General features: G+C 43.3%; 1 protein-coding gene across 2 annotated transcripts; it reads right to left on the bottom strand.

The window, feature by feature from the left end:
* Positions 1 to 6,291: 6,291 nt before the first annotated feature.
* Positions 6,292 to 16,540, bottom strand: CCK (cholecystokinin). 2 transcript variants are annotated; one of them, XM_032959343.2, is made up of 4 exons: positions 16,464 to 16,540; positions 14,306 to 14,364; positions 9,136 to 9,450; positions 6,292 to 7,580 (listed from the first exon to the last, which is right to left on the bottom strand). In XM_032959343.2, exons 3-4 carry the CDS (start codon positions 9,446 to 9,448, stop codon positions 7,453 to 7,455), a joined length of 441 nt encoding a protein of 146 aa, XP_032815234.2. In that variant the 5' UTR covers positions 9,449 to 9,450; positions 14,306 to 14,364; positions 16,464 to 16,540; the 3' UTR covers positions 6,292 to 7,452. The 2 variants fall into 2 exon arrangements, with proteins under 2 accessions (XP_032815234.2, XP_032815223.2); XM_032959332.2 differs by lacking the exon at positions 14,306 to 14,364.
* Positions 16,541 to 27,654: the final 11,114 nt, after the last annotated feature.

The following is a 27,654-nucleotide window of genomic DNA, read 5'->3' as shown; positions in this document are numbered from 1 at the left end:
ACAGAATGAAAAGCCCTGGTAGAATCATAAAAATCAAAATGTTTAATAACAATCATTCAAAAAATTTAGAAAATGTATGCTTCTCCATTCTCACATGGAGAAGCAAAATGCTCCTTCATGGAATAAATAAAAGGTGACCTTAGTAAATTTAAATAATCAAATAGTTAATAATGAAAATTTATCAAAATTAGTGTTTTTATAACAAATATATTGTTATTCTTAGTTCTTTGGGTAAAGTCACTTAGATTATTTTATTGTTTCCCTTCTACGTGACATTACCGAAAGAACCAAGAATATTAATCCCTGCAGTCAAGAAAGCTTTAAATCAAAATTATATTTTAATATTTATTTAAAGGTGCGCATTTTGATGTGACGTCACATTTCTCAAACCCCCCCTCCCCCCCTCGTCACACATCGTCACAAATCTCTGACCCCCTCCCCCCCCCCTAGGTGTGTGACGTCATTTATGGACGGCCCCTAAAGTACGTGGACAGGCGAAGATATAACTTTGGAAATCGCTCGTTTGTGTGCAACTAAGAAATAAAGAAACAGTTTGATTTAAGACACGTCAAACACGCATCAGACTTATTGCTCCCAAAGGTTAAGGCGTGGCTTATTTTTTGGTACAAGAAAGCTGCGCCTACAGGCACCTGTGCCAATCTCATAACCACAATTTCGAGAAAACGTCCACCTAAGAGATGGCCTATCTCTCTTTACCTATCTCACTCTACTCCTCTCTGTGTACACTTTTTTACTCACTGCCTTCGCTGTGGCTGTGAAACTCAAACTCAATCTCCACGCTGTGGGAGGTGGATGTCTCCTATGATGCCCATGGTTGTCAGCACTGCTGATTCACTCCTCCCTTTTAAGTCCAGACCTGATACCTTATCTTGTCTGCCATTGCCGAGGTAGATCCTAATATCTCTATCGCCCCTTCAATCTCCATTCAAAGGGTCACCCCTCTCAGTCTTCCACTAGTTGCATAAATTACAAATGTTGTGTTAATTGCATATAACGGTACCATTCACCATCTGTATAGGGTTATGGTGGTTGACAGAAGCTGTGCACACTGTGTCGCACCACTGCTCTGTCTGCCTCGTGCACTTGTTTTGATCTGTTTTAGCTGAATTTACTGGTCACACTTGTGTTGCTTGTTCTGTACAGGGTTTGTGAGATGTATTTAGATACTATATGAATGCAAATTATCGTGGATGTGCATCACGCTTCATAATCATAAAAACACTGAGACAATTTCAACCGAGAAGATTGATTCTGGCTTAGCAATCATTGGAAGGATTTGATAAACCATTTCGGGTCTTAATTGATTGTTCACGCTTACGGTGGCTTTCAGACCGCATCCATTATTTTCGTCTCCCCCCTCTTCTTTTCCGAACATAGATGGACTCGTCCATCTGAATAACTGCCAAATCGCTCTCCATGGTGCTAACGTAAAAAAAAATCACTTTTTTCAAATTTTCTTGTTGTGGTTTTCACACCTGATGGTGATTTCTTGTTTTGCAGTCGAAACGTCGTGATAATTTAATTGTTTTATATTTTTATTATTTTATTGTTTCCCTTTTACGTGACTTTACCAAAAGAACCAAGAACATAAAAACATAATTAGTCATCCTCACAATATATATGGTAATACTAATATTTTAGTGAGTCTAAATCCCATTGCAATACCAAATTATCTTGTGTGATTGTGTAATGTATCTCATTAAACAAGAGTGTGGGGGCTAATGCCCCCCTCCCCACTCCCCATTAGGTGGGGGCTGATCTCCCCCTCCCTCACCACGAGCAGGGGGGGGGCGCCACGTCTACTTGGTGGGGGCTGATGCCCCCCCTTCACTCCCCATTAGGTGGGGGCTGATGCCCTCCCCCCCACCTGCCATAGGGGGGGGGGGTCCATCACCTCCTCCCCCTCCTCCCCCTCCTCGCGCGGGGGGGGGGTGGCATTTGCCTCCCACCCCCATCCCCTCCGCGTTTGTGTCGCTCGTGCCCCCCCCCCGCCCCATCGAGCGGGTGACCGCCCCCCCCCCCCGTCCCAGGGTCCTCTCGGACCAACATAGCCAGCGGCTGGCCGACACCGCCTAGGGGTTCATTACGCGCGTGCCCTCCCCCACTCGCGTGTCCTAACCGCGTGGATTACGTAATGGTTTGACTCGCCGCTGTGTGGGGTTTAATTAATAATCAACAAGGCGAACGCTACCGCGCGGTCCGGATATTAATAAATTAAACAGCGCTCGCGCGGCCCCCCACCCACCCACCCACGCGTGTCTCACCGTTAACACTGTGGTGCACACACAGACACTAGTGGCACGTGTGTCTCACCGTTAACACTGCGGTGCACACACAGACACACGTGACACCCACGTGTGTCTCACCGTTAACACTGTGGTGCACACACAGACACTAGTGACACTCACGTGTGTCTCACCGTTAACACTGTGGTGCACACACAGACACACTAGTGACACTCGCGTGTGTCTCACCGTTAACACTGTGGTGCACACACAGACACTAGTGACACTCGCGAGTGTCTCACCGTTAACACTGTGGTGCACGCACAGACACACTAGTGACACTCGCGCGTGTCTCACCGTTAACACTGTGGTGCACGCACAGACACACTAGTGACACTCACGTGTGTCTCACCGTTAACACTGTGGTGCACACACAGACACACTAGTGACACTCGCGTGTGTCTCACCGTTAACACTGCGGTGCACGCACAGACACTAGTGACACTCACGTGTGTCTCACCGTTAACACTGTGGTGCACACACAGACACTAGTGACACTCGCGTGTGTCTCACCGTTAACACTGTGGTGCACACACAGACACACTAGTGACACTCGCGTGTGTCTCACCGTTAACACTGTGGTGCACGTACAGACACACTAGTGACACTCGCGTGTCTCACCGTTAACACTGTGGTGCACACACAGACACACGTGACACTCGCGTGTGTCTCACCGTGAACACTGTGGTGCACGTACAGACACACTAGTGACACTCGCGTGTGTCTCACCGTTAACACTGTGGTGCACACACAGACACTAGTGACACTCACGTGTGTCTCACCGTTAACACTGTGGTGCACACACAGACACACTAGTGACACTCACGTGTGTCTCACCGTTAACACTGTGGTGCACACACAGACACACTAGTGACACTCGCGTGTGTCTCACCGTTAACACCGCGGTGCGCGTATAGACACACTAGTGACACTCACGTGTGTCTCACCGTTAACACCGTGGTGCACGTACAGACACACTAGTGACACTCGCGTGTGTCTCACCGTTAACACTGTGGTGCACGCACAGACACTAGTGACACTCACGTGTGTCTCACCGTTAACACTGTGGTGCACACACAGACACTAGTGACACTCACGTGTGTCTCACCGTTAACACTGTGGTGCACACACAGACACTAGTGACACTCACGTGTGTCTCACCGTTAACACTGTGGTGCACGCACAGACACACGTGACACTCGCGAGTGTCTCACCGTTAACACTGTGGTGCACACACAGACACTAGTGACACTCACGTGTGTCTCACCGTTAACACTGTGGTGCACGCACAGACACACGTGACACTCACGTGTGTCTCACCGTTAACACTGTGGTGCACACACAGACACTAGTGACACTCGCGTGTGTCTCACCGTTAACACCGCGGTGCGCGTATAGACACACTAGTGACACTCACGTGTGTCTCACCGTTAACACTGTGGTGCACACACAGACACTAGTGACACTCACGTGTGTCTCACCGTTAACACTGTGGTGCACACACAGACACTAGTGACACTCACGTGTGTCTCACCGTTAACACTGTGGTGCACACACAGACACTAGTGACACTCGCGAGTGTCTCACCGTTAACACTGTGGTGCACACACAGACACACTAGTGACACTCGCGCGTGTCTCACCGTTAACACTGTGGTGCACACATAGACACACTAGTGACACTCACGTGTGTCTCACCGTTAACACTGTGGTGCACGCACAGACACACTAGTGACACTCGCGTGTGTCTCACCGTTAACACTGTGGTGCACACACAGACACTAGTGACACTCGCGTGTGTCTCACCGTTAACACTGTGGTGCACACACAGACACACTAGTGACACTCGCGCGTGTCTCACCGTTAACACTGCGGTGCACACATAGACACACTAGTGACACTCGCGTGTGTCTCACCGTTAACACTGTGGTGCACGCACAGACACACGTGACACTCGCGCGTGTCTCACCGTTAACACCGCGGTGTGCACGCATAGACACTAGTGACACTCGCGCGTGTCTCACTGTTAACACTGTGGTGCACGCACAGACACACTAGTGACACTCGCGCGTGTCTCACTGTTAACACTGTGGTGCACGCACAGACACACGTGACACTCGCGCGTGTCTCACCGTTAACACCGCGGTGTGCACGCATAGACACTAGTGACACTCGCGTGTGTCTCACCGTTAACACTGTGGTGCACGCACAGACACACTAGTGACACTCGCGTGTGTCTCACCGTTAACACTGTGGTGCACACACAGACACACGTGGGCGATGGGAAACCGTCGGTATTTGAATATGCGCGCGCGTCACACCCACACTGATTTATAGTCACCCACACACCGTCGTACGCCGATCGCTGTCCCACCGCTCTTCACACGCACACATGCACCACGCGTCACAACGTCAGTCTGTGCTAAGATTGATTTCCCGGAGCGAATAGGGGACCCCCTGTTTATGGCCCCCTCCAGCCAGCACCCTTCGGACAGCGCCTAACCTCCTATCACCTGGCCGTCGCAGAGTGTGTCTATCCCCCAAGCTCGAGCTGACTGCGAGCTGGGCTGAATTGGCCCCCTTTCCCGTACCTACTCACCTCTTCAGCTGCCCGATGGAGGGCTGGGGAAGATGCTCGCCTTGGGGACTTTTTCTGGCAGGTAATTTCCAGCTCCACCCTGCATGCGTTGCACGGACGCTGAGGACGGCTGGTCTCTCCCGCCGCTCCGGCCCCCTTATGTCCTCAAAGCCCCTTAACCCCCGGGTCATATGACGTCATTCTGCGCATTCAATCGAATCCTCTTTGCGGCCGTTTTGAGCGCTCTGGCCGTTGGGGGGGGGGTCACGTCATCCCCCCCCTTCCCATTGTCTCTGTACCTGCGTCTCTCGCCGTTGACTCATCGATAATCCCCTCGCTCCCTCCAACTTAAATCAACTCTTATCTGCCTAGGGGCTTTTCCCTCCCACCCCACTTTTTACCTTGCCGCTGGGTGCTGGCTGAAGGTCCCATCCCCCCGTGTTGTGTATGCTTCATCGCGGCCGGCCTATAAAGCTCTATGCCCCCCTTTTTGGGGGGGGGGGCCGCCATGTAATCCGGTCTGGGGGGCACAGCCAATGTCCTGGTCCGGGGAAACCGTGGAACGTCCCTGCTGGTGGGGTCCTCGGGTGAAAACCCATCGTACCAGATGATCCCTCCTCGAGACCCTACGGGGGTGCATGTGAGTGTTGAGTGGGGCGTGCGTGCGTTCGTGGCGGGGGGGGGTGCAAGGAGAGGGTAGCGTCGGCCGAGCTGCTCCACTGCGGTGGCACCACAAGAGCGTGTACTCTATACTATATTACATTGACTGAAAATATTCACATAAATCGGAGCCTAACTTCAAATCAAGTGCCTTTTTGATCTAATATAAGGTGTGCACATCTAAACTAGTAGCTGTGAGCAAGCGATGGACATTCTACATTTTTATGGCAGAGGCCATGTCAATAGTACATTCATTATACTCACAAAGTTGAAGAGGTATGGTTAGTTAAACTTAGTTCAATACTTTGCACCAAGAGGCATATAAACACTTGCGAAACCAATGTGGCTTCATGCAGTGCTCTTAAAAAGGATGAAATGCTGAAAGAGATCACTTTAAGGTCATGTTGCTATGTACGTGCATTTGACCGAATACAGAAATGTTAAGCCTCAGTCCTAACCCACTTTCTTTACAATTAAACGTGAGTTATTTTGATCGTCACTGCTGAGGAAACGGACACTATAGGTTCAATAAAAAAAAATCTAAGTCAACGACAGGCAATAGGTAAGTTCATGTTGAAGGCCCTGCCATGTGAATGTAGAATTTCTAAAGTTGGCGTAGGGCTACTGTCGCAAAAGAGCACTACGCCACGTGCATTTTAGCAGCAACATAGATTGACTGGAAAGAGAGACAGCTCATGAAATAAATTCCGTACATTTTGTAAATTTGAATAAACCAGCAAATCATACGTTAAATGGTAGATCGTTTAATTAAGAGTTATAAGGACACTACCGACATTGATTTCAAATAATTGGATAACATTTAAAAATATAATTTAATCTGCAGCAAAACGTGTAATGCACCACTAACCAGTACAAATGAATAAAGTTTAATTCATATGTAACTAAAAGGTGACATCAAAATAAAAATAATACATAATTTAGCATGCGGGTTTGGTACATGATCTGTCTTAACGTATTCGCATTAATACACCTTTCAATTCAACAGGTTCGTGTAATGATTAAACAATATAAAACAATATACATTTTCAACAAAATTGCGACAGATTCTTTATTGTTGCATTAATGTCATGTATGTACATTTACGTCTTACTAGTGAAATGTAGATGGTTTGCCATATTCAAAACGCCTTTGTACATTAACATAGGGAAACACATTTGCAATTGCAGCACGAGAAGAATATCGACATTATAATTGGTACTTTTGGGCAATAAATGCAAAAACACATGGACAAACATCAAGGGCTGTTAGAAATTAGTCACCAACTTAACACACAGTACACACTGTATCTTTCTATATATGTCATTTGGATCACTGAAGCTCACTTATTGTACATATAAGTTAGTTGTTTTCCCTGCACCTCTAAAACATGGCCAGCAAAACGTTCAGATTTCCAAGACAGCAACAGTCAAGTTAATATGGTGATGCGGGTCTACGCTCGCCTGTTCGCTGCTTTGTTGCAGAGGTTCATGGTTTGAATCCGGCAGGCCACCCTGTTTAGTAATGTGGGTATATTAAGCATGCAAATACCTGTCGTCTGTTTCTAGTGGATGTTAAAAAATCCCCTGACGTAATTCAAAATGAGTAGGCCCTTTTGCGCTGGCGCCATGGTTCAAATTTGGTAAATTACCCACCAATTATTCAATTGCGATTACACATTGCAACATCGCCCCCTACTTGCAGACTACACCCATCCGTGAAATGTACTACCTTCGTGACGGCACCTGTGCTCAGAACGGTGCAAATACCAAATGTGTTTAATTTATAATAATGATTACTAATAATGATTATTAGTTAGTATCATTGTTTTATATATAATAGTTTTAATTACAGCCCTGGGATCTGTCCACGTATTTAATATAGGTTTTGAGCCATTTTAGAGCTGTATATCTCAAGAGTAATATTCTTCATCCATAGCACTGCGTTTGCCAAAGTCCATCCAGCCGATGTAATCCCGGTCTGTGAGCCTGTGACCCACGTCGCGGGGAGGAACCCTCACTGGCACCAGCTGAGCCGCCCCTGTAAAGCAAAACACATGGCAATAAAAAATAAGCTGGTTGGTGCATGTGTACTTACGGAGATAATTTAAACAGAATTTAAAAGTGCAACTCGTGTATTTGCCATATATCTCATGAGTGGGAATTTAAGCTCAGCATTATATGTGGTTCCTTGTTGCTGCAGTAACCGAGATAGAGTATTAATTACGTGCATGTACTGTTTCGTGACACTGGATTCAATGTTCTCTTTGTTACAAGTCCCATTGCAATATCACAGTGAACAAGTGAATTTCAATAATGACAAACATAATTAACTCGATAAATAACAATCATGGGGGTGATAAAGCCACAATTTGATAAGGATTATGCTCACATCGGCATCCTTGCTGGAGGTAAATGATGATGCCTTGCTGCGGGTAGATGATGATGATGATGAAGATAATAACCTTGTTAAAAGTTAGTAATAATATTGATGACACCTTGCTGCAGGCATACACTATACACTACACTACTACACAATACGCTACAATACATTATACACTACACCACTATACTAAATTTTTAACTAATTTCTTTAGAACAGTTTTTTTGTTTTTCCTCACGGCAGATGTGGGGGTGTATGTAAACAGGAATTTCCTGTTTTGAGGTTGAGTTTTGTCACATGAACAGGAAGATTAGATTTAAGATTCCCTCTCAACCACGCGGGTGTCAGCCATTACACAGAGTACAAAATGGAGGTACAAATAACGTCTCGGTGAACACAGGTGCATCTGTTCATTGTGGGACTTTAAGAAGCATTGTCTGTAAGTTCGTTTATGATCTTATAATACTGGAAATGCTGTTATAATGTTAGAATGACCGTTATAATGCTGTAAAGGCCTTTATTATGCTGTTAAATTGTTATGATAAATATAAGGCCTAGTTAACAACGAAGCCTGCCACTTGCCTTATTGTGAATGTTACTTGTAATTGAATAAGTCGAGTCAGACTTGTACCCATGTAACTTTAATGCGATCTTGAGAGCAAGGATGACGAAATATATCATCCACAGTTCATTGTTATGTGTAGTGCTGTACGTTTAGGCTGCAGCATGGTGATAACACGATGTGCCCTTAGATCCATCCAAGATCTATTGTTGAGTTCATGTTATCTAAGACAATGTTAAGATGCTGTAGTGTTCATTAATTGTATTGATATTACCAACTATTAACAGATGCTGTATTTGTGCTGTGTTTTTTCCATCAGTTTTACCTCTTTCAGTTCATTAAATACGTTTGGAGTCGGATGTTCACCCTGGCTCTGAAGGTTTATTGAATGCGAGGTTATCTACTCGGATAGTGGTGCAATGCAGCGCACAGCGAGGCCGAGACATTTTTTGTGTTCATTATATTTTGTTATTTCGGAAAAGTAACGCAGATATAAAAAGAATAATACAAAATAAAGTGAATAAAAAAATGTGTTTGTTATGTTGTCCTTCCCCCGCACCTCCGATTAGCACTGTGCGAAATAAGTCCTACATACATACAGGTACTATAGATGATGATGATGGTGGTGATGATGATGATGAGCAAGATCACCTTGCTGCAGGTAGGCACGCATGCGGTCACGCAGCAGACGGAACTGCGGGGAGTTGTCAGACTCCTGCAGAGGATCCTGGGCAGCCAGGCTCAGCGATTGTCGCAAGGGCAGGAAGTGGCGCTCCCCAGCCTCCTCCGTCTCGTCCGCCAGGTGCACGAGTGCACCGGGCATGGGCATGTCGTCTCTCGCCAGCTCCGCGTGGAGCCTCTCGCGCTCCCTCGGAGCCCCCGAGCGGATCATGGGCAGCGCCAGACAGCCAGAGATGCTCAGGGCGGCCAGCAGCAGCCAGCCCAGGTAGAGAGAGTTGCGCATGGCTGGAGATGGTGGTGGTGGTGGTGGTCGAGTGGGTAGGTGTTAGTGATCGGTGATGGGGTGTGCCCCGTACGCAATTCTATACAGTACAGGCTGGTTCAGATTTATTGTGACTCCAATTTAATTATCTGCAACGCAATATATTTACAAGGTTTATTTAAAACAGTCATGAATATGCAAAGATAAAAATGTTGGGTCAATTAAGTAGGGTCACAAGATATCTAGACCACCCCGTACATCACATGGTTAGCACCTTTCGCTAACTGATTAGCACGGTTGGCTACGTACGGTGCGGAAGAAGTTCAGCATACATGATTGTGATAGATCAGGCAGGCTCGTGATCATACAGTGATGAGTTTATATCCTGAGCACAGCTGACAGGGTGGTGCCACGTGCTTGTGGTCCAAAAACTTGGAGGTGGGTTTAACAGATTTGCACCATAGCAGGGGCCGGCAACCTCTGGCCCCGGGGGCTGCATTATGGCTCTTTAGGGACTGCTTTGTGACATCATACCGACTATAATCACCCAGGAATGTCTCTCCTTAAGGCTTGTGGCATCACTCCACATCGACCAGCCCCCTCATTAATATTCATGAGCAGGTGACGTCCTCCAAATGGACACCCCCCTCATTAATAATAATTTGCGGCTGACGTCACTCCACATGGGGGGCCGAGGCGCCTCCTCCCCCCTCCTCTGCGTCAACTTAAAACCCTCACTACAAAGGCAGAACCCTCACGTCACGCGATCTCCGTAATGCTATTGAGACATCAGAGTAAAAAAGACGTCATGATGAATAAGGGATTATAACCTTAAAATAAAATAGGTCTGTGTCACATGCGCCCTTACAAATTGCACACGCATCCATGCAATGAATATCACATCGTGGTCTGCTTTTCGCTTGCAAGTTTCAGATTACTGCAATACACTCTTTCTTGGACGGGCAAAAGGCTAGTTTATTAAGGACCACCGTCTTGTATCCACATGCATTACGCCTCTTGAAATGTTGAAGGTTTTTCTATTTTACTGAATTCTAAAAATGGCTCCTCTTGTTATTTTCATTTCCGACCCCTGCACTATAGTGAGCACAACATACAGTGACTCATGTATAATCTCATTCATATTCAAACTTAAATTATAAAATGTTGCTGGCACATTGCATGGTCAGACAGCTTATTCTTGTAAGAACGTTGAGTCCCCAAAGCAATCCATTCGTTTCAATTAAAATATTTTAACTGCCCTACATTTCAGAGGCAGAGAAGTCTGATACGTAAAATGGTGAAAGGGGACGACGACACATGACGCTAACATAAATAAGATGGCACGGAAAATGGATAAGGTTTGTCTAGCACTCAATAATAATGTTTGGAAAGGTCATTCTAAGTATTGTAGTCATTGTGACTCATAGTGAATACATTTTTTATTGAAGGCCATTGCTAGATGTGTATTTTTTTATATACGCTATTGAACGGATAATGATTGTGACATACAACCTTGAGTTTTTTGTATTGGCAGGAAAGAACAAGTTAATCGTTTTGACTTAAAGCTCGCCAACAGATTCACCGACTTTTTCATCTCGGGCACATCTATTGATTATTTTTATACGTACGTGACTTTACTGAAAGAACCACAGAGTATAGAGGATAGGCTGATTAGACATCTTAATTCGCATATCACTCTGGATTGTGAGCCTGCATGCGGCTCACAATCCAATGGTTCTAAGATCATATCATTTCAGTCTCGATATCAGTACCACTCTGTGGGGAACTCGACAGTGGTTGTACTGTGGAAAGATTACTTTTACTGTTATTTTTATTTTTCCAGGTAAGGTCCACTGAGGTATATAGCTCTTTTCAGAAGGCACCTGGCCACAAATGATAGCTCAACGAAGTTGTTTATCATCATGTGGTAATTTATATCAGTCAAATAATCTTAAACGCATGTTTATAAATGAGGAGGGGGAAACCGGAGGACCCGGACAAAAATCTATGCAACCACGGGGAGAATGTACAAGCTCCAAATATACAGGTGTCATGGTCAGGATCAAACCCACTACGTCCTTTATACCAGGCGAGGTAGTTAACATCTCGCCACCGTGGTACCCAATTTGGGAATTTTCACCACTGGCTCAGCCCTGTAAACATGAGATGAGTGCTAATTCAATGCTCATTTGAACAATAAAACACTTTCAATATAGTATGGCTGCATGACTTGTTTGTTTTATTTGCTCAAATATTTTCCAATTGTGCTTTCAACATCACGATATGAGGAAATTCCCATTTCAAACTTGTGTTGCGAGCAGTGGACCATGCCGTGTTAGAGAATGATCCCTGGGACATGATGTCACAGAACTACGTATGAAGGGTAACATTTTTTTAAAGCATTCAGCACCATTCATCTACAGCATGAAGTTATTCCATCCCTACTGCAAATGTCTAGGATTGCCATTAAATACAATGCAGCTGCTGAGGCTGCAGACGAAATTAACGACTGGGAAATTACATTGGTAGTATTCACGGTGTCTGTATCAACATCGCATTGCTATGGAGCACTTATGGCATTGAGGTACATGTTGTGTAATAACCAGACTGCAGACTTAAATTACAGTCTATTAAACTAAAAATGTCGTCAATACTAATATTTGCCCATCATTGAGAGGAAAGGAAGAATGTTTATTGGCTTATTGGCCTTCTTTAGTTTGGTGGACGAGCATTTAATAAAGTGTTCATTTTGATGAATTACTGTGTTGTATATCAAATACGTGTATTTAACATCAAGGTATGCACATAATTGCACATATTTAAGGTGTCCAGGTATAGCTTATAGAAAAAAATGCCAATCTGAAAGTCAAATTGTGTTGCTTCAGTGAAGTAACATAATAAATACCACATTCATCTAAATACTGTAGCAGTTTAACTGATTTTCCTGCACAAGCCGCTTCAGCTTGAATATCAATATTTTCTAGATACCGCTCACCACTGATGATAGCCGTGGCCAGGAATTGAACTCAGGTCACAAGGTTCATCTCGCAGTGTGATAATTACTGCATCACCACTCCACCTCTATTTTGTGTAAATGTTAACCATAATAATTATACTTATCCACATTACATGAAAAAACTTGCTGCATCTCAAATTGTGTTAATCCAATGACAAACAATACAAGTGTAGTGACACAGCGACGACTGCTGTTCAGCAGCGGCAACTGCGGTGGACAGCGCACACGCCGTTGAGCATATACACGGGTGTGTCGGCAGAGCGGAGGAACTGGGGCAAGGGTCACAGAAGACCTCATCGGGAAGCCTCTGGAACCCGCTCGTGGGTTCGAGAAGGGCGGCGTGGCCAGGGCAGAACCAGGCCACGCCGAGTAGAATAAAAGAAGCGGAGAGCGAGAGCTCGGGGCTGCCGGCTGTGGGAGTGGACTCATCTCGCCGTCGCTGTCGTCTACGCTGCCTTCGTCGCTTCCGCCTTCACTCGATAATTGCGTGGCCAGACAGTTGTTGGCTGTGTCGGTCGACGCCGTCGGTGTAACGCGGTTAGGGTTATGTCTAGGCTGGGCCGTACGCCAACGAGAATTTAGGAGGCGAGCCTGTGCGTGAACCTAAAGAGTGTTACAATAAAGAAGGTGCCTCCTGCAACTACCTCGTCTCCGACTTGTGTTACACTACACAAGCACTATGCAATGCCTCTGCCAACATCGATTTTATTTCATGTGTAAGCCTTGGCTGTTCATTGTGGCTATAGCTGTGGACTGATAAGGCTCAAGAGTGAAGTTGTTGCTTCTCTCAATCAAATTATAAGCACCAATACAATTGTATTGGTGAAAATATCAATGCAAACTTAACCCGTGGTGAGTGTAGACCAGGGGTCAACAACCTGCGGCTCTGGAGCCGCATGCGGCTATTTTCGTGACGTTATTTATTAAGGACCACCACCTCGTATTCACCATGTACATTGCGGCTCTTTAAATATAGATTTTTTTTTCGTGCCGAATTCGAACGAAAAATTGTTCTTGTTATTTTGGCTGCCTACCCCTGGTCGAGAGCAAAGTTTCTTAACCGTTGTTTTGGCCCCAGGACCACTGAGCCAATGCAACATTTCTGTGGACCACCCAGCTCCCCCCCGTCGCCCCCAACCCTGGTGAAAAAACGCATTCACTTCTCTCTCTAATTACCAGTTATACAAAAATATTAATATTACCGGAACGTAAAAAAGGTTTTTTTTACGCAGCTATACTTTTTTTAGGGGTGGCATTTAGATCTGAGGGTTAGGGTAGTTTAATTATTGTATTTTGCCTAACTTCATTTTTTTATTAATTATCATGAGCAAAATATTAATTCATGTCCGAAACAGAAGGTTATTGTCATTATTTCCTGATCAACCTGCATTTGCATGAAAGCCCGTGGACCACCTGGAGGTCCATTGCGCACTACTGGTGGTCCAGGGCCCACACTTTCAGAACCACTGATAGGCAACACAAGTGCCCCCTTTCTGTGAGGTTCAACAACAGAAGCGGCGTTTAAGCAGCTTTTGTATACGTATTTCCCATTCTCTTTCATATTAAAAATAAATACGTTTCACCTGCAGTCTGACATACCTACAGTATAAAGTGAAAAGCAGAATTCAGGGATAAAAATCGATATACATATAATTTATCCGCATACACCGTCCGTTAATATATATTTGTTAAGTGTATTGTGAAGTTTCATTACCTCTGCTTAGCACTGTGCGAAAGAAGTTCAACATACATTTGTTTACCGCATTGCTATAATGTATTGCACTTGTGCTTCCTTTGTGCTGTATTTGTTTTAACCTACGGTCTCCCTTAAAAAGTAACTATTAGTCTGAGCAAGTGCTTACCTTGTTATAAATAAAGCTCGTTATCTTTAATATGTGAGAATAGGTTTTCCTCTTTTTTTCTGGCAACAAAACAGGTGTTAAGATGTTAAAACACAAAACTGAAACCTTTTACAAGGAATCATGTCTACATTAGCCACAATACTTAATGGTCAGAATGTAAACACAAAAACATACTCTGATAATATATGCATTGTATTTTGAACTGATTGGTCCACACCAGAGACAGCTTTCTTTTGAGCCTAGTCTCAAATGGTGTTAGACAAGAGGACGCCATTTCCATCCATGATTGAATCCGTTAAACAGCTCGAACCTCGCAGCACTTGTCTCAATTGTTTTCAGTAAATTGAGTCACTGCGTTGGTGGATATTGTTTTTTTTTAAAGCTGTAATCAGATAACCGGAAGAATGCAGGATCCGTAATGTTCAGGGTAAAGCGTTTACTACTTTCTGCCCAGAAAAACTCGATCGTTCGGATCCGTCAAATATGGTCTTCCAGGGTTAGTTTTTATTTTGATATACTTTGGTTAAGGAGTAGTAATTATTTATTGGCTTAACATATACGTATTTTATAATACCTCCAATAACTGTACGTGCAGTGGATAAATTGTAAAAACAAAAGTTTGAGAATATGGTTTGTGTCCTGAGCGATACAGATGTCAATTTGGTGTATAACAAATAAAGCTTCCTGACATTTTGATTTAAAGCACTTGTACTCACATGGGACAGTATTTGACTTCTATACAGTCCATTACATAAGCTACAATAGGTATCTCCATCTGAACGCTTACAGAATATAAATTGGATAATTACATTTCATTTGGCCACAGTTAATTTTTAATCACAATATTTTTTTAAAAAATATCGTGTGTGGTATTTGAATGCGAATATTTTAGAGACCTCTAGTAATCTTTCTTATTAATAAATAAGAAAGTGATTCTTTACACGAAGAAACAACTGCTGGAAGGAGGTACGTTCGTTACGATACCTGACTGTCTTACCACAAATTGGTACAAATTTTAATAACCCCAAATAGATGATGGTTCAGGTCAGTGCCTTTAATGTTTTTACTTTTTTGTGGAAATATATCCGTCTAATCCAAGACTAAAATAAAATTGTCTATTGAGAAATTTGGTTTTGGATGCGCTCGTTTAAACAAAATAGGTAGTTTTAAATGGCTTTACAGTCTCTAATTAAAATATAAATGTTCCACTATATATCCATAATGCTAACATTGTTAACGTACATATTGTGCAAAAAGTTAAATATTCCTATCTGCACAAGTGATATATCATGAATGCTATAATGACAGTGCATGTGTCTACGGTGGGAAAACAGACTGTTTCACACCCTAGTGGCTAATTAATATGCATTAATCTAAAATAAACGAGTGGATATGCTGTTATCACGTCTTAACACAATACCCGTGAGCGGTGAACATCAAGGTTAAAATGTGTTCGACCTTTTAGAATAGGCATTCCAATGAATGTGTTAAATGTTATATACTTTTACATAATATTGTTGTATATTTATCCTGGCAAAATTACAGTATATATAATTGTAAATGTTTGTAAGTGGTTGTGCATAACAGATTATAATTTGTTTATTTGCAATTGATGTAACTGAAAAATGTGTCTGTGTGTGTGGTGTGAAGTCATACAATCTTTACACAAAGTAAAATGCATACCAAGGATATTTATTTTCTGCGTGGATATATTCATAGCACAGTGGGGTTTAATTAAAAAAGTACAAATTTCTGCATTTATTTTAGAGATGTCTATCAAAAGCAGCACAGCGGTTAGTATCTCATATTAACGCGACCCTGGTGCACACAGCGAAAGTAATACAATCGAAATCTTACAGCTATGGAGGTTAAAAACTGAACCCAAGTGGAAATATATATCTCGCTGCTCAAGTGCGCAATAGGGTAACCCCCAATTGCTCGCTATGTAAACTAATATGTTATACGAAGAAATAACCAAGGTGTATCAAATTAAATAAGATAAACTTTTTAAATGCAGGCTCTGTTCGAGTCGGGCAGCAAGAACTTTAGGATACATTTCAGTCCAATTTAGAAAATGAGGAATTGCATTAAACTAACTTAGCAAGGCAAATAATGCGCACAGACATTAATGCATTTAGTAGCACCGGCGACGGCTTACCTCGTCTGAGGCTCTTGCCAAGTCCTGGACACAGACAGCTTATTTGCTGTCAGCCACTCGCCTGCACTACTCCTGTCCTGTGGCACAAGCGGTTTATATAGTCGATCATCATTGGGACGGGGTGGGTGGGTCGATGGATGGGTGCGGTAACGCCAGATTGTCCCCTGCGTCTGAAATAGGTGCAAGTCAGTGTTGAGGGTGCAAGGGGCAGGGTGTGAGGGGGTGGGGGTCACCTTTTGAGTGATTGTGTGCGTGTTTGTGTACAGGATGTAGGCTAAGGCTGATGTGCGTGGGCATTGAGAGCTCCGATACGGGTGGGAGTTAAGAAAATAGAAAATGTGTGTCATTGCTGATGAAGCCAGAATTCGGCTGAAATTCTGAGGCGCATACGGAGGAGGCAAAATACACATTTGTCAATGCGTACAACTAACGGCGTAGATGTTTAGGTTCTTGCTGCTGAAGAAAGCGACTGAGAGTTCGATATTTTGCTCTTTTTAACAAGCCCTGCAACCTGAATCGCAACGCAAGACAGCTGGTTCAACGTGGATGGACACCCGAGTCAAACATTTTATTTATCACCAATTAGTGCCCATGAATGACGATTATGTTGTTGAATATGCTGCAATGTGTAATTACATATGTCTGTTTATAACGTGAGGGTAAAGTTTCGGTGAGTTAGTAATAGAAAAAACATATTTCGTATTTAAGATAACACACACGCATAATTAATTTGCTTCTACCGATATTCATCCATGTCCATTCACTTTCCCCAGTCAGCACTCAGGCAGCAGCAGCAGCAGCAGCAGCCAGTTGCCACCTGTCCCGCTCTGAGCTCTCGGGCTGGACGAGGTACGGGATCATGGGGTCAAGTCTCGGGACTATTGCACGAGATTCAATATCAGAGCGGTGGGGGTCTGAAAGTCTTCCACAAAAGGCGGAAGCGAAGTGATGGTTGGTGTGGTTGCACTGCGAGTATTCACCGCTGAAATACAATTTGCAGGTTCCTACACTAATATAAGCGGTATCAATCACGCATTATTTGTAAGATTGAAGACACATTTGGCAATGCTGTAGTAAGGCAATAATAATGCTCATTAATAAATACCGCATATATTCATAATATCATTTCTTAATAACCATCTGAGAAGCCATTGAGACTAAAGTTACGTTTCAAGGGAGACCTCAGTAAATACGGATCACCAATAATACATTTCAAAATTACTAAAAGGACGATTGCTTGTCTAACAATAAAGGGTATAACATCGAAGCTTCACATCAAAACAGAACAGATTATTAAAATGAATATATGTATAAGTAAATAATTAAACTGAAAGTACAAGTCAGGTATAAACGACAGAGGCCAAAATTAAGAAAAGATTACAACAATTGTATATATGGTATAGTAATAATAAGGCAGTAATGTGCATGAAAGGTTAATAGCCAGGTGCAAACATTTGACGTGCAATTTAAAAGCAACTGTGTACATTTATCATACCGTACTCGTGACAATACAGTATATGAGAATAGGTTTTCCCCTTTTTTTCTGGCAACAAAACAGCTGTGTTAAGATGTTAAAACACCAAACTGAAACCTTTTACAAGGAATCATGCCTGCATTAATCACAATACTTGTGGTTAAAATGCAAACAAAAAACACACTGATAGTATATGCATTGTCTTTGAAACTGATTGGTCCACACCAGAGACAGCTTTCCTTTGAGCCTAGTCTCAAAACGGTGTTAGACCAGAGGACGCCAAACGGCGTAAAGCACAAAGACAAGCAATACAGTTCATGTAAATTACATGTCATAACATTGCACCAAAATTAAACAACACGCCCCTGGCTAAATTGCTAGAATACACCAAGATCTCGTCAAATCTCAGAAGCTCGGCAGCTTTGATCCTGGAGAGGCAAGTCAGTTAATTGTAGGCTGCTGCAGTAGACAGCAGAGGGTGGTGCATCGAAATCCATCGTTGCACCGTGTATAGTATATTCTATGCTCCCACAAAATGTTATTCTTGCCTTCACTAAACCACACTGACCAGCGTGGTGAAGTATGATCGAAATAATCCCACGACCCATACGGCATGGGGAATTGCTCATCGAGCAGGGGCTTGACAAAAGTGATGTTCAAAAAAAGAATGCACGCATAATAAGGTGGTGCGATTGCGAATTAAATTCATTAGAAACCATCCACTGGCAGTGCCACTGACAGCGGCTAGCTCTTGAGCGAGCACAGCGCAGGAGTACCTGCTGTGTAGGCACATTCGACAGCACGGATGTCTTCTCGCACAATAGTTTTATTTTTTTTTCCAGCGCGGTAACAAAAGCTGTAGGTAGGTGGGAGATTTCAAATGATATCACTCCGGCTGAGCGAGTTTACAGAGCGAGCACCTGAACGTGAAGACGAGTTTTTTTTCGAGTCGGTATTGAAACGCAACAATATGTATCGGCTTTAGTTTACCATGCCTAGATTCCAACATCTGAATGTGCTTTGTTCCATTCGTGCGAGATATACCTTCGTGCAGCTTATGGACCGCATAAGAGTTACATTTGCAAAACTGAAGTAATGTAATGGGTTGTGGTTGCTCCCAGTCTGCTTTTTCCTGATAATTACCATGCCGATAATTGCACGATAACGTCATTTTGCAAAATTGATATATATAAATGCGGTGCCCATTTCAACTTTGGTGAATGTTTTTCTTTCAACGTCAAGTATTATCAATACTCAATATAGAAAAGGCATGAACACACATCGTGTCATCAACCTTGATATATATATTAATTTGCAATGTAATACAACAATGTGTTTTTTTTATACATTGGCTGCACAAAAGTTTAATTAAGTTAATTGTGTACAATGTTAATTAAACCATACAAACAGCTTTTACATCACTAACATTTTCCATCAAGAGCAAGCTTTTGTTTGTCATTTTTCGCAAATGACCATGAAAATTTGCAAAGCATGATTTAAAACAGATTTTTGGAATTGTGTTTACAAATAGTTTGAGGTTCGTGGCTTTTTAAAAGCATTACAATAATCTTATTACATACATTGCTTGCTTTAGCTGTGCATGGAAATGGCACACATTCCAATATTTTAATGTTTACATTTATTTAAATAAATAACCAATATAGCCACGCATTATTTAAGTTGCAAACAGTAACCTGGGTCATAACGAATTCAAAAACGTAAGGAAGACGCAACACAAGAAAATTAAGAGCTCCATTATTGAAGATCAATACCTTGACTGTGCATCCCAGGTGAGCCAACCACAAGTTGAAAACTTATTTGGTCAGGAAAAGAAACACTCAAATGTATGTATACAATGTTTCTTTACAGAATGTCTGTATATACCTCCATCTGAAGATACCGTACAAAACAGGGTGAAATGGGCATCACGGGGGAAATGTCGAATGATTTATTTTATAAAAGATAAAGAGCCAAAGATGTTGAGGCTGCCCTTGAACAGGGGTAAGGGAGTCTACAGCAGAGAGGGTGGGTGAAAAGGAGTTCCAGGCCCAGGGGGGCAGCAGATGAGAACGAGTGACCTTCCACTAAGTGAATGTTTTAAGTGATATTCAACAGAGCTGAGGGTGCACATAGAGTTGTTGTGCATGATACAACAGGGGGTATGTAGGTTACAGTGAGTTCATATAGGATCTTCAAACGGTATGACCTTGAAGTTTATCTGGGATTGGATTGGGAGCGAGTGGAGAGAGGAGTAGTCTGTTTCAGGCCTTTATTATTGGAGAGTAAAAATACATAGACGTTCGTGGTTGGGGATTTGTCATGGTATGTAAACAGACTGTTTCCTTGACACGTTATATATGCACCCTCTTCTTCTATCTGTATCGATCCTCAGAAATTTACGTTTTTACCGCTTCAGTCTGGGTTGCCTAGTTTCTGCTTACTGATTCCGAATTCAGCCCTACGTTCTGAAAGACAATTAGTTTGCAACTCGTTTAAATATAAACACTCGTCAGAATGCAGAATGAGTCTGCCTCATATTTGGATCGTGGTGAGTAGGGGTTTTGTAACACTGACCGCGCCTCTTAATCGCTTAAGAAAAGCAACTTGTACTTATTGATCCACAACCCATCTCATCCATCACATGCAGTAATAATGACCTGTGCCATCACATGCAGCAATACATTACATTATAGCTACACGTTATACAATAGTTAACCTGCAATCAAAGATCCATGTGAACAGTTTGACATAACCACTAACATTTCTAACCATTAAGATTCTAAATAATAACAAAATAAACAATTGCCACAATGTATTTGTGGTTTCACTGTACATTTTTTGTTCGTGATTTTGATTACGTTTAGAAACATGTTTAATTTACTTTCACGATTTCCATCTTGTGATAGGTCACTGCCATCTAGTGGACAAATGTGATCACACTGAAAATCATCATTTATAAGGAGAGTAATTCCAATGAAGTGGCATAACAAGCCATAAAAAAGCCTCGAAAATGTTTTCAGATGAGACAGCTATAAATATGGTTTAACTACTGGTCGCGAAGAAGTCGTTGTGATGGCATTTTCTGAGGAAGTTCCCTGACACAAGGTGATGCAACTCTTGTCCCCTTTCCAAATGGAAATGTCCTTTTTATCGTGTAAATAATGTAAATCTCCCAAACGTTTCATGAGTGCATTTCACTGTCACACGACTTCAAACCAGCACGTAACAGAGTGCATGTTTGCATTGCTTGGGAGAGCAGTAATATAGGCCAATGTAAATAAGAGCTGCACTCCATGCAGCTCCGAGTATATTATAACAGTTCCTCCAGCACCTGTCACCAGATTGTGTGTGAACTGCATATTGACGAGCATAAAGGTCCGAGCTGCCACAAAGTGACTAATTTGGCTGTCTGCGCATATTGTATCTGCTACGATGTATGAGCATACATGTGAGCATTCAAGTGAGCATGTTTGCAGAGCAAGGTTACATTCTTGAGACGTGAAGTCTTATTCCCTGGAAACAATGGCAGCTGCCCGTGTTCGTGGTGCGATCAGCGGTGTCCTCAATAGTAGTAGTGGCATCAGTTCTACGTAAATAAACGTGGACACATTATCAAAGTAGTCGATTAGCACCGCCGACAGAGTGAGTAAAATGTGAACTGCAGCGGAAAGGAGGAAACAAACCGTGCGATAGCAGAAACACATGTCTAGTGGCATAGAATCGTGAGTCCAGCACTCCTGGCATTACATTAATATTAATGCCTGGTGGTCCGAGGCTATCTGATGCACTCGTCGATCAATGTTGGTGCAGTGTATGTATCAGTATCACTGCGTATCAAATGATTGTGGGGGTAAATAATCTCAGTGAACCTGACATGCTCATAACTTCTTTTAAAATCATCTGGTGTAGTCACTTAAGATGATTATTCAGTATTGACAATACACATCATGCTGTATACAGACACTTGCTTCGAATCCATTATCATTCCCTCCATCATATGATCTTAAGTGTGCATATACTGTACTGCTATTGGAAATGCCAGAGGCATTGAAGCTTAGAGCTTCAGCAAGGCGAGCAGCAATTCAAGCATTTTTATACGAATTCATAAAGCCCGTCTTCGCCAGACATTTTCAAAGTTTAATTAGTTATCGCCAAATATCAGTCAATAAAGATTTGTATAAAAAAAATGTTGAAATACAAAAAGTAGTTCATGTTTAAGTAACATTCCACTAAATAAATCTGACAGAGTATTGTATATATTGCATTGCATAAATGTACCATATAGTGAGAGCTGTATTAAACTTTTAAGATGTTTTAAATAGGCTCCTGCACATTTTTAAAAATATAAATATGAATCGTACACTTATCTACGGTCTACGATCAGACACTAACGACTCCAAAAATTAAATTGTTGACGACTTAATTCCACTTATATTTAAAGACGTACCCATCGAAACCCGCTCAATTTAAAGATTCCATTGTCTATTAGAAAGAATAAAACAAACTGAACGTAATACTCTGAGAGGAAGCTCCTATCTTTTACCGTTTCCGAAATATTCAGATTTGAACGTCATAAAATGTGTACTGTTTTCGTTTAAACCCACTTTAATCGGAAATATATTAAAAAAACAAGAAAAGCTAAAACAATGGTTCTCGCTTTAATTTCATTCGCTGTTTAACGCTCTATCAAACGAAACAATCAGAATTACACGCACAAACATGTTTATGGGGCACTTAAAATCGAGATTTAGGGGCGAAAAATCTCAAGATTGTTCCTGTTGTTTGTGTCCTAAAATCTAAATACCAAATTTCAGCTTTCTAACTTGTCGGGAAGTACCCTAGAAGTTTTGAGACATATATACAGATTAAGGTCTTTATTTACATATATACTGTATATATAAAGGAACAAGCCCCTTTGTGTGCTTGTGTGAAATACTGTACATAACTGTGGTGGAGGCACGAAAGCCCACGTTTACACTGTAATATGCACTTGGTTTATTTTGACACATTGTTTGTGGGGGTTGTAGTACCACTTCGCGGGGAGGTTAACGGTGGTTGTCCTATTGATAAACTCACCGCCGCCATACGAATGTGTAATTTCAATCACTAGCCTCCGGGCTATCAAGAAGAATTGAGCACCAGGTCAGTGCTCATTTGAGTAGGAAGTCACTTTTGGGGTTTTCGACTTGAACGTAAAATCCAAGTGTCCTGTTGGCCTGAAGACGTCCTCTAACTGCAACATTTCCATGGCCACTGGGAAGCGAGACGGCTTGGATCGTGGACCGATCAACTGCGTTCGGGTCAGATTCTCAAGGCAGTCTTATCGAGCTGACTGGACTCGGGTGCTAAGCCCACTTGTCCACGTGTATAACCGCACACGTTTACCCGACCCGCCGCCGGTAACAGTAGTGGCATAATAGGGTCAATGTGCAAGAATAATATCAGGCATGCAACGATTTGACTTTCTAGAAATGTTCTGAATTGCCAATTTGCGGTTGTGATTCGATTTAACATCTGGACTATTTCTGCCCCTCCTACCCCCTTACATAATTCACCAATCTGAATTGATAATTGGAGAAGTATGTATGATCAATGTATGTATGATTAACCCCAATAGCCATAATTGACAAAGGGATCCAAATTCGTTTTATTATTGTTGTTCTTGTATATGGGATAGCTCACACTGATGCCCACCAATGGATATTCCAGTCTTGATAAGAAGCTCTGCCCTTTCGGTGGGCTCGGGAGATTGGGAAGGCCCTCTCCATCTCTGGAGCATCACCTGTGTGTGCACGTTACAGCCACTGGGCAGCAGAGGGCGCCCTTCACTTTGCCATTGCCCTACACCCCAAGGTCTAACACGTCGCCCCTAACATGCTTATTTGTACTTTTCTCAACAGTCAACATTGTCTTAAAACTAATCAGTGTGTTCCTCTTTCCGTGTGTCGTCTCGGTCGTGGGTCTTTGATAGGACTGTTTTTAAAACGTGGAATATAGACCAATACGGTCTCTTCTTTCGTATGGCTGGAGGGAAAAGCAAGTTTTTGAAACGTATTATAGTGCATTTTTTTCCAACCAATCCAAGAAGGCAGTAAACGCTGTGCGGATTGCAGCGACACCGCCCGGATGGTGAATGCATGGCGCAGTCGACAGTAAGTATAGTATGTACTGCACTGCATACAACGTATTTACTGAACGTAAATATTTAATTAAGGGTAAAAAAACAATAAATCAGACGGTAAACATTAGACGAATACGTACCTATCCATGCACTTATGACATTTTACGAATTTGGAGTTACAGTACAGTGTTGTACATGTTAGGATAACGTAACTTACTCTTTGCAAATCTATATTGACTGTTTAATGCTCTTCTAGTTTTTACTTTTTTCCAATGTAGTTTCTGCATAATGCAAAGGTTTTGATGCTTATTTTACACGTTTGGTGTGATTGGATGCTCCTGCCTACGATTTGCAGATGCTGATCTTAAAACGTATAGTCTTGCAATATGGATCGTGACTTCAATAAATTATTATTTTAATTCCGATCAGTTCTGATTGTTGAAACTGTGAATTCGATCTCCTGCACTGTCAGATGGGGTGGTCTGGAAATAATGCATTCTGGTCTTGGTTCTTTTGGTAAAGTCACGTAGAAGGGAAACAATAAAATAATAAAAATATAAAACAATAAATTCTCACGACGTTTCGACTGCAACACAAGCAATCATCATCAGGTGTTAAAACCACAGCAATATATTTTTTTCAAATTTTCTTGCTGTGGTTTTCACACCTGATGATGCTTGCTTGTGTTGCAGTCGAAGCGTCGTGAGAATTTTATTGTTTTATATTGTTATTATTTTATTGTTTCCGTTCTACGTGACTTTACCGAAAGAACCAAGAACATGAATCCCTGCAGTCACGAAAGCTTTAAATCAAAATCTAATGCATTCTGGTCATAATTTTCACCAGTCATGATCTGCCATGAACCAAATACACATAGAGATGGGACAATTAGTCGATTAAAAGTTGTAATCAAATAATGTTTGCGGTCATTTATTCAGACGTTCTGCCTCCAGAAGTTGGGAAACCCCTTTAAACCCACGCCCACCAGAATGCGGCCGACGATACTCGTGGCGTCTCACAAGCCTCGCTCATCACCCCCCGTCCAATGGCACCCATGGCAAGCGAGGTGAGATACATTTTACAAACTATTTTCGTGTTATCTGATAATTCGAACTAAACCGATGAGCGATAGCGCAGTCATCCATTACTCGCGTAATCGGATATCCCAGGTTTACTTCCCAGAGCAACTTACCAACGTAGCTTACAGATATGTTTTAGGGACGCATTAATAACTAGATTATGGTTGTGAAATCGATGCAGTAATTAAAACTCACACTTCAAGACCTAAATACAGTAATTAGAATACCGCATATTCACATGGCACAAGACAGAGCAAAGTGGAAACAAACTACGAAATGTGAAGTGGACACCTACGGGTTATTTGCCCATGGATCGTGACGATGATGCTATTCCATGACAGTAAATTGTAAATGTTGTGGGTTTACTCTCCAACACAACGGGGTGCTGAAGTAGTAACTAAATAATGGCACGTTTTGTTTAGGTGATAACCCTTACTAATTGGCCTTGGTGGGTTAACGACAACATTACATTTACGCCAACCCCAAACAATCCTTGATTATGAATATGAAAACAACAATAGGTTTTACCCTTTTTGAGAATAAAACAGGTGTTAAGATGTTCAAACACCGGATATAAACATTTCGCAAGGAATCACGTCTGCATTAACCACACGTACTTGTTGGTGAACATGAACACGTTTACTGTTCACCTTGTGGCGTTCTCTGGCCTGACACTGGTGAGACTAGGCTCTAAAGAGGACTGCTGTCTCTGGCGTAGCCCAATCAGTTTCAAAGACAAGTAAATATATTATCAGAGCATGATTGTTCGCATGTTCACCAAAAGTACGTGTAGTTAATGCAGACGTGATTCCTTGCAAAATGTTTCTATTTGGTTTGAACATCTTGACAACTGTTTTATTCTTGATTTGAAGCTTTCGTGACTGCGGGAATCCATACTCTTTGGTTCTTTCGGTAAAGTCACGTAGGTAGAAAAAATATAATAGATCACGACGTTTCGATCGCCTCACAAATCACACGAGCAATCGTCCTCGGGACGATTGCTCGTCCTCGGGACGATTGCTTGTGTGGCGATCGAAACGTCGTGATCTCAAATATGACGTCACAAAGCTCTGCCCCCCCCCTCCCCCCCCCCCCAAAAAAATAAAACATGCTTCAAATCGCTTTAAACTATTGTCATTGTAGTGCGTATTTAATGTGGCGCTGCACTCTGATGTTGTAGGAGAAAACATTTAATAAAAAATCTATTTAATTAAGTAGAACGTGTTGTCTATATTTATTTAAAGTTGCGCATTTTGATGTGACGTCACATTTCTCAACCCCTCCCCTCGTCACACATCGTCACAAATGTCTGATCCCCCCCCCTCCCCCCCTAGGTGCGTGACGTCATTTTTGGACGGCCCTTAAAGGGTAAAACCTATTTTTTCATACTTTTATACTGGCAAAAAGGTCCCATTATGAATAATATTGAACGCGAAAGCTTATGTGTTAAACTCACACGACCGGAGTTCGTGATGCCACAAAGGAAACTTTGGACCAATCAGAGACACGAATCCTATGGTCCGCGTGCAACCCTTTTGACCAATCGCGTCACCCGATGGATTGTCGCTCATTATGACGTGCTTATCTCCGACAAACCGGCGTCCAACCGCGAGCGGGAATTACGGTCACGTGTCCACCTCATTCGCGCGCCAATCGGTGCCGGATGCGGGGGAGTTGGAGGGGGCTGAAGAGGAGGGGAGGGGGGTTCGGGGACAAAGGTGGTTGGGGGGAGGGTTGTGGTGGGGGGGGGGGTTGGGGGGAGGGTTTTGGTGGAGGGGGGGGTTGGGGAGGGGTTGGGGGGAAGGTTTTGGTGGAGGGGGGGTTGGGGGGAGGGTTTTGGTGGAGGGGGGGTTGGGGAGGGGTTGGGGGGAGGGTTTTGGTGGAGGGGGGGGTTGGGGAGGGGTTGGGGGGAAGGTTTTGGTGGAGGGGGGGTTGGGGGGAGGGTTTTGGTGGAGGGGGGTTGGGGAGGGGTTGGGGGGAGGGTTTTGGTGGAGGGGGGGTTGGGGGGGGGTTGGGGGGAGGGTTGTGATGGGGGGGGAGGGGTTGGGGGGAGGGTTGTGGTGGAGGGGGGTTGGGGGGGTTAGGGGGAGGGTTTTGGTGGAGGGGGGGTTGGGGGGGAGGGTTTTGGTGGGGGGGAGGGGTTGGGTGGAGGGTTGTGGTGGAGGGGGGGTTGAGGGGGGGTTGTAGTGGAGGGGGGGTTGGGGGGGGAGGGTTGTGGTGGAGGGTTGTAGTGGAGGGGGGGGTTGGGGGGAGGGTTGTAGTGGAGGGGGGGGGTTGGGGGGGAGGGGTTGGGGGGAGGGTTGTGGTGGAGGGTTGTAGTGGAGGGGGGGGGTTGGGGGGGGTTGGGGGGAGGGTTGTAGTGGGGGGGGGTTGGTGGGGGAGGGGTGGGGTGCAACCCGAAACCAAACGTCGCACGTGGACGAATCATCGCGATCCTACGGAGCTCGTCACGACGCGAATTTTTCACAACGCTAATCGTCACGGCAAATGGGGTTTGCTTAGTTCGAGTGAATTCTA

The sequence above is a fragment of the Petromyzon marinus genome, chromosome 2 (assembly GCF_048934315.1).
Source record: "Petromyzon marinus isolate PM22_M1 ecotype Great Lakes invasive population chromosome 2, UKy_Petmar_22M1.pri1.0, whole genome shotgun sequence".
Classification (NCBI taxonomy): Eukaryota; Metazoa; Chordata; class Hyperoartia; order Petromyzontiformes; family Petromyzontidae; genus Petromyzon; species Petromyzon marinus.
This window is presented reverse-complemented; position numbering and strand designations above follow the sequence as displayed.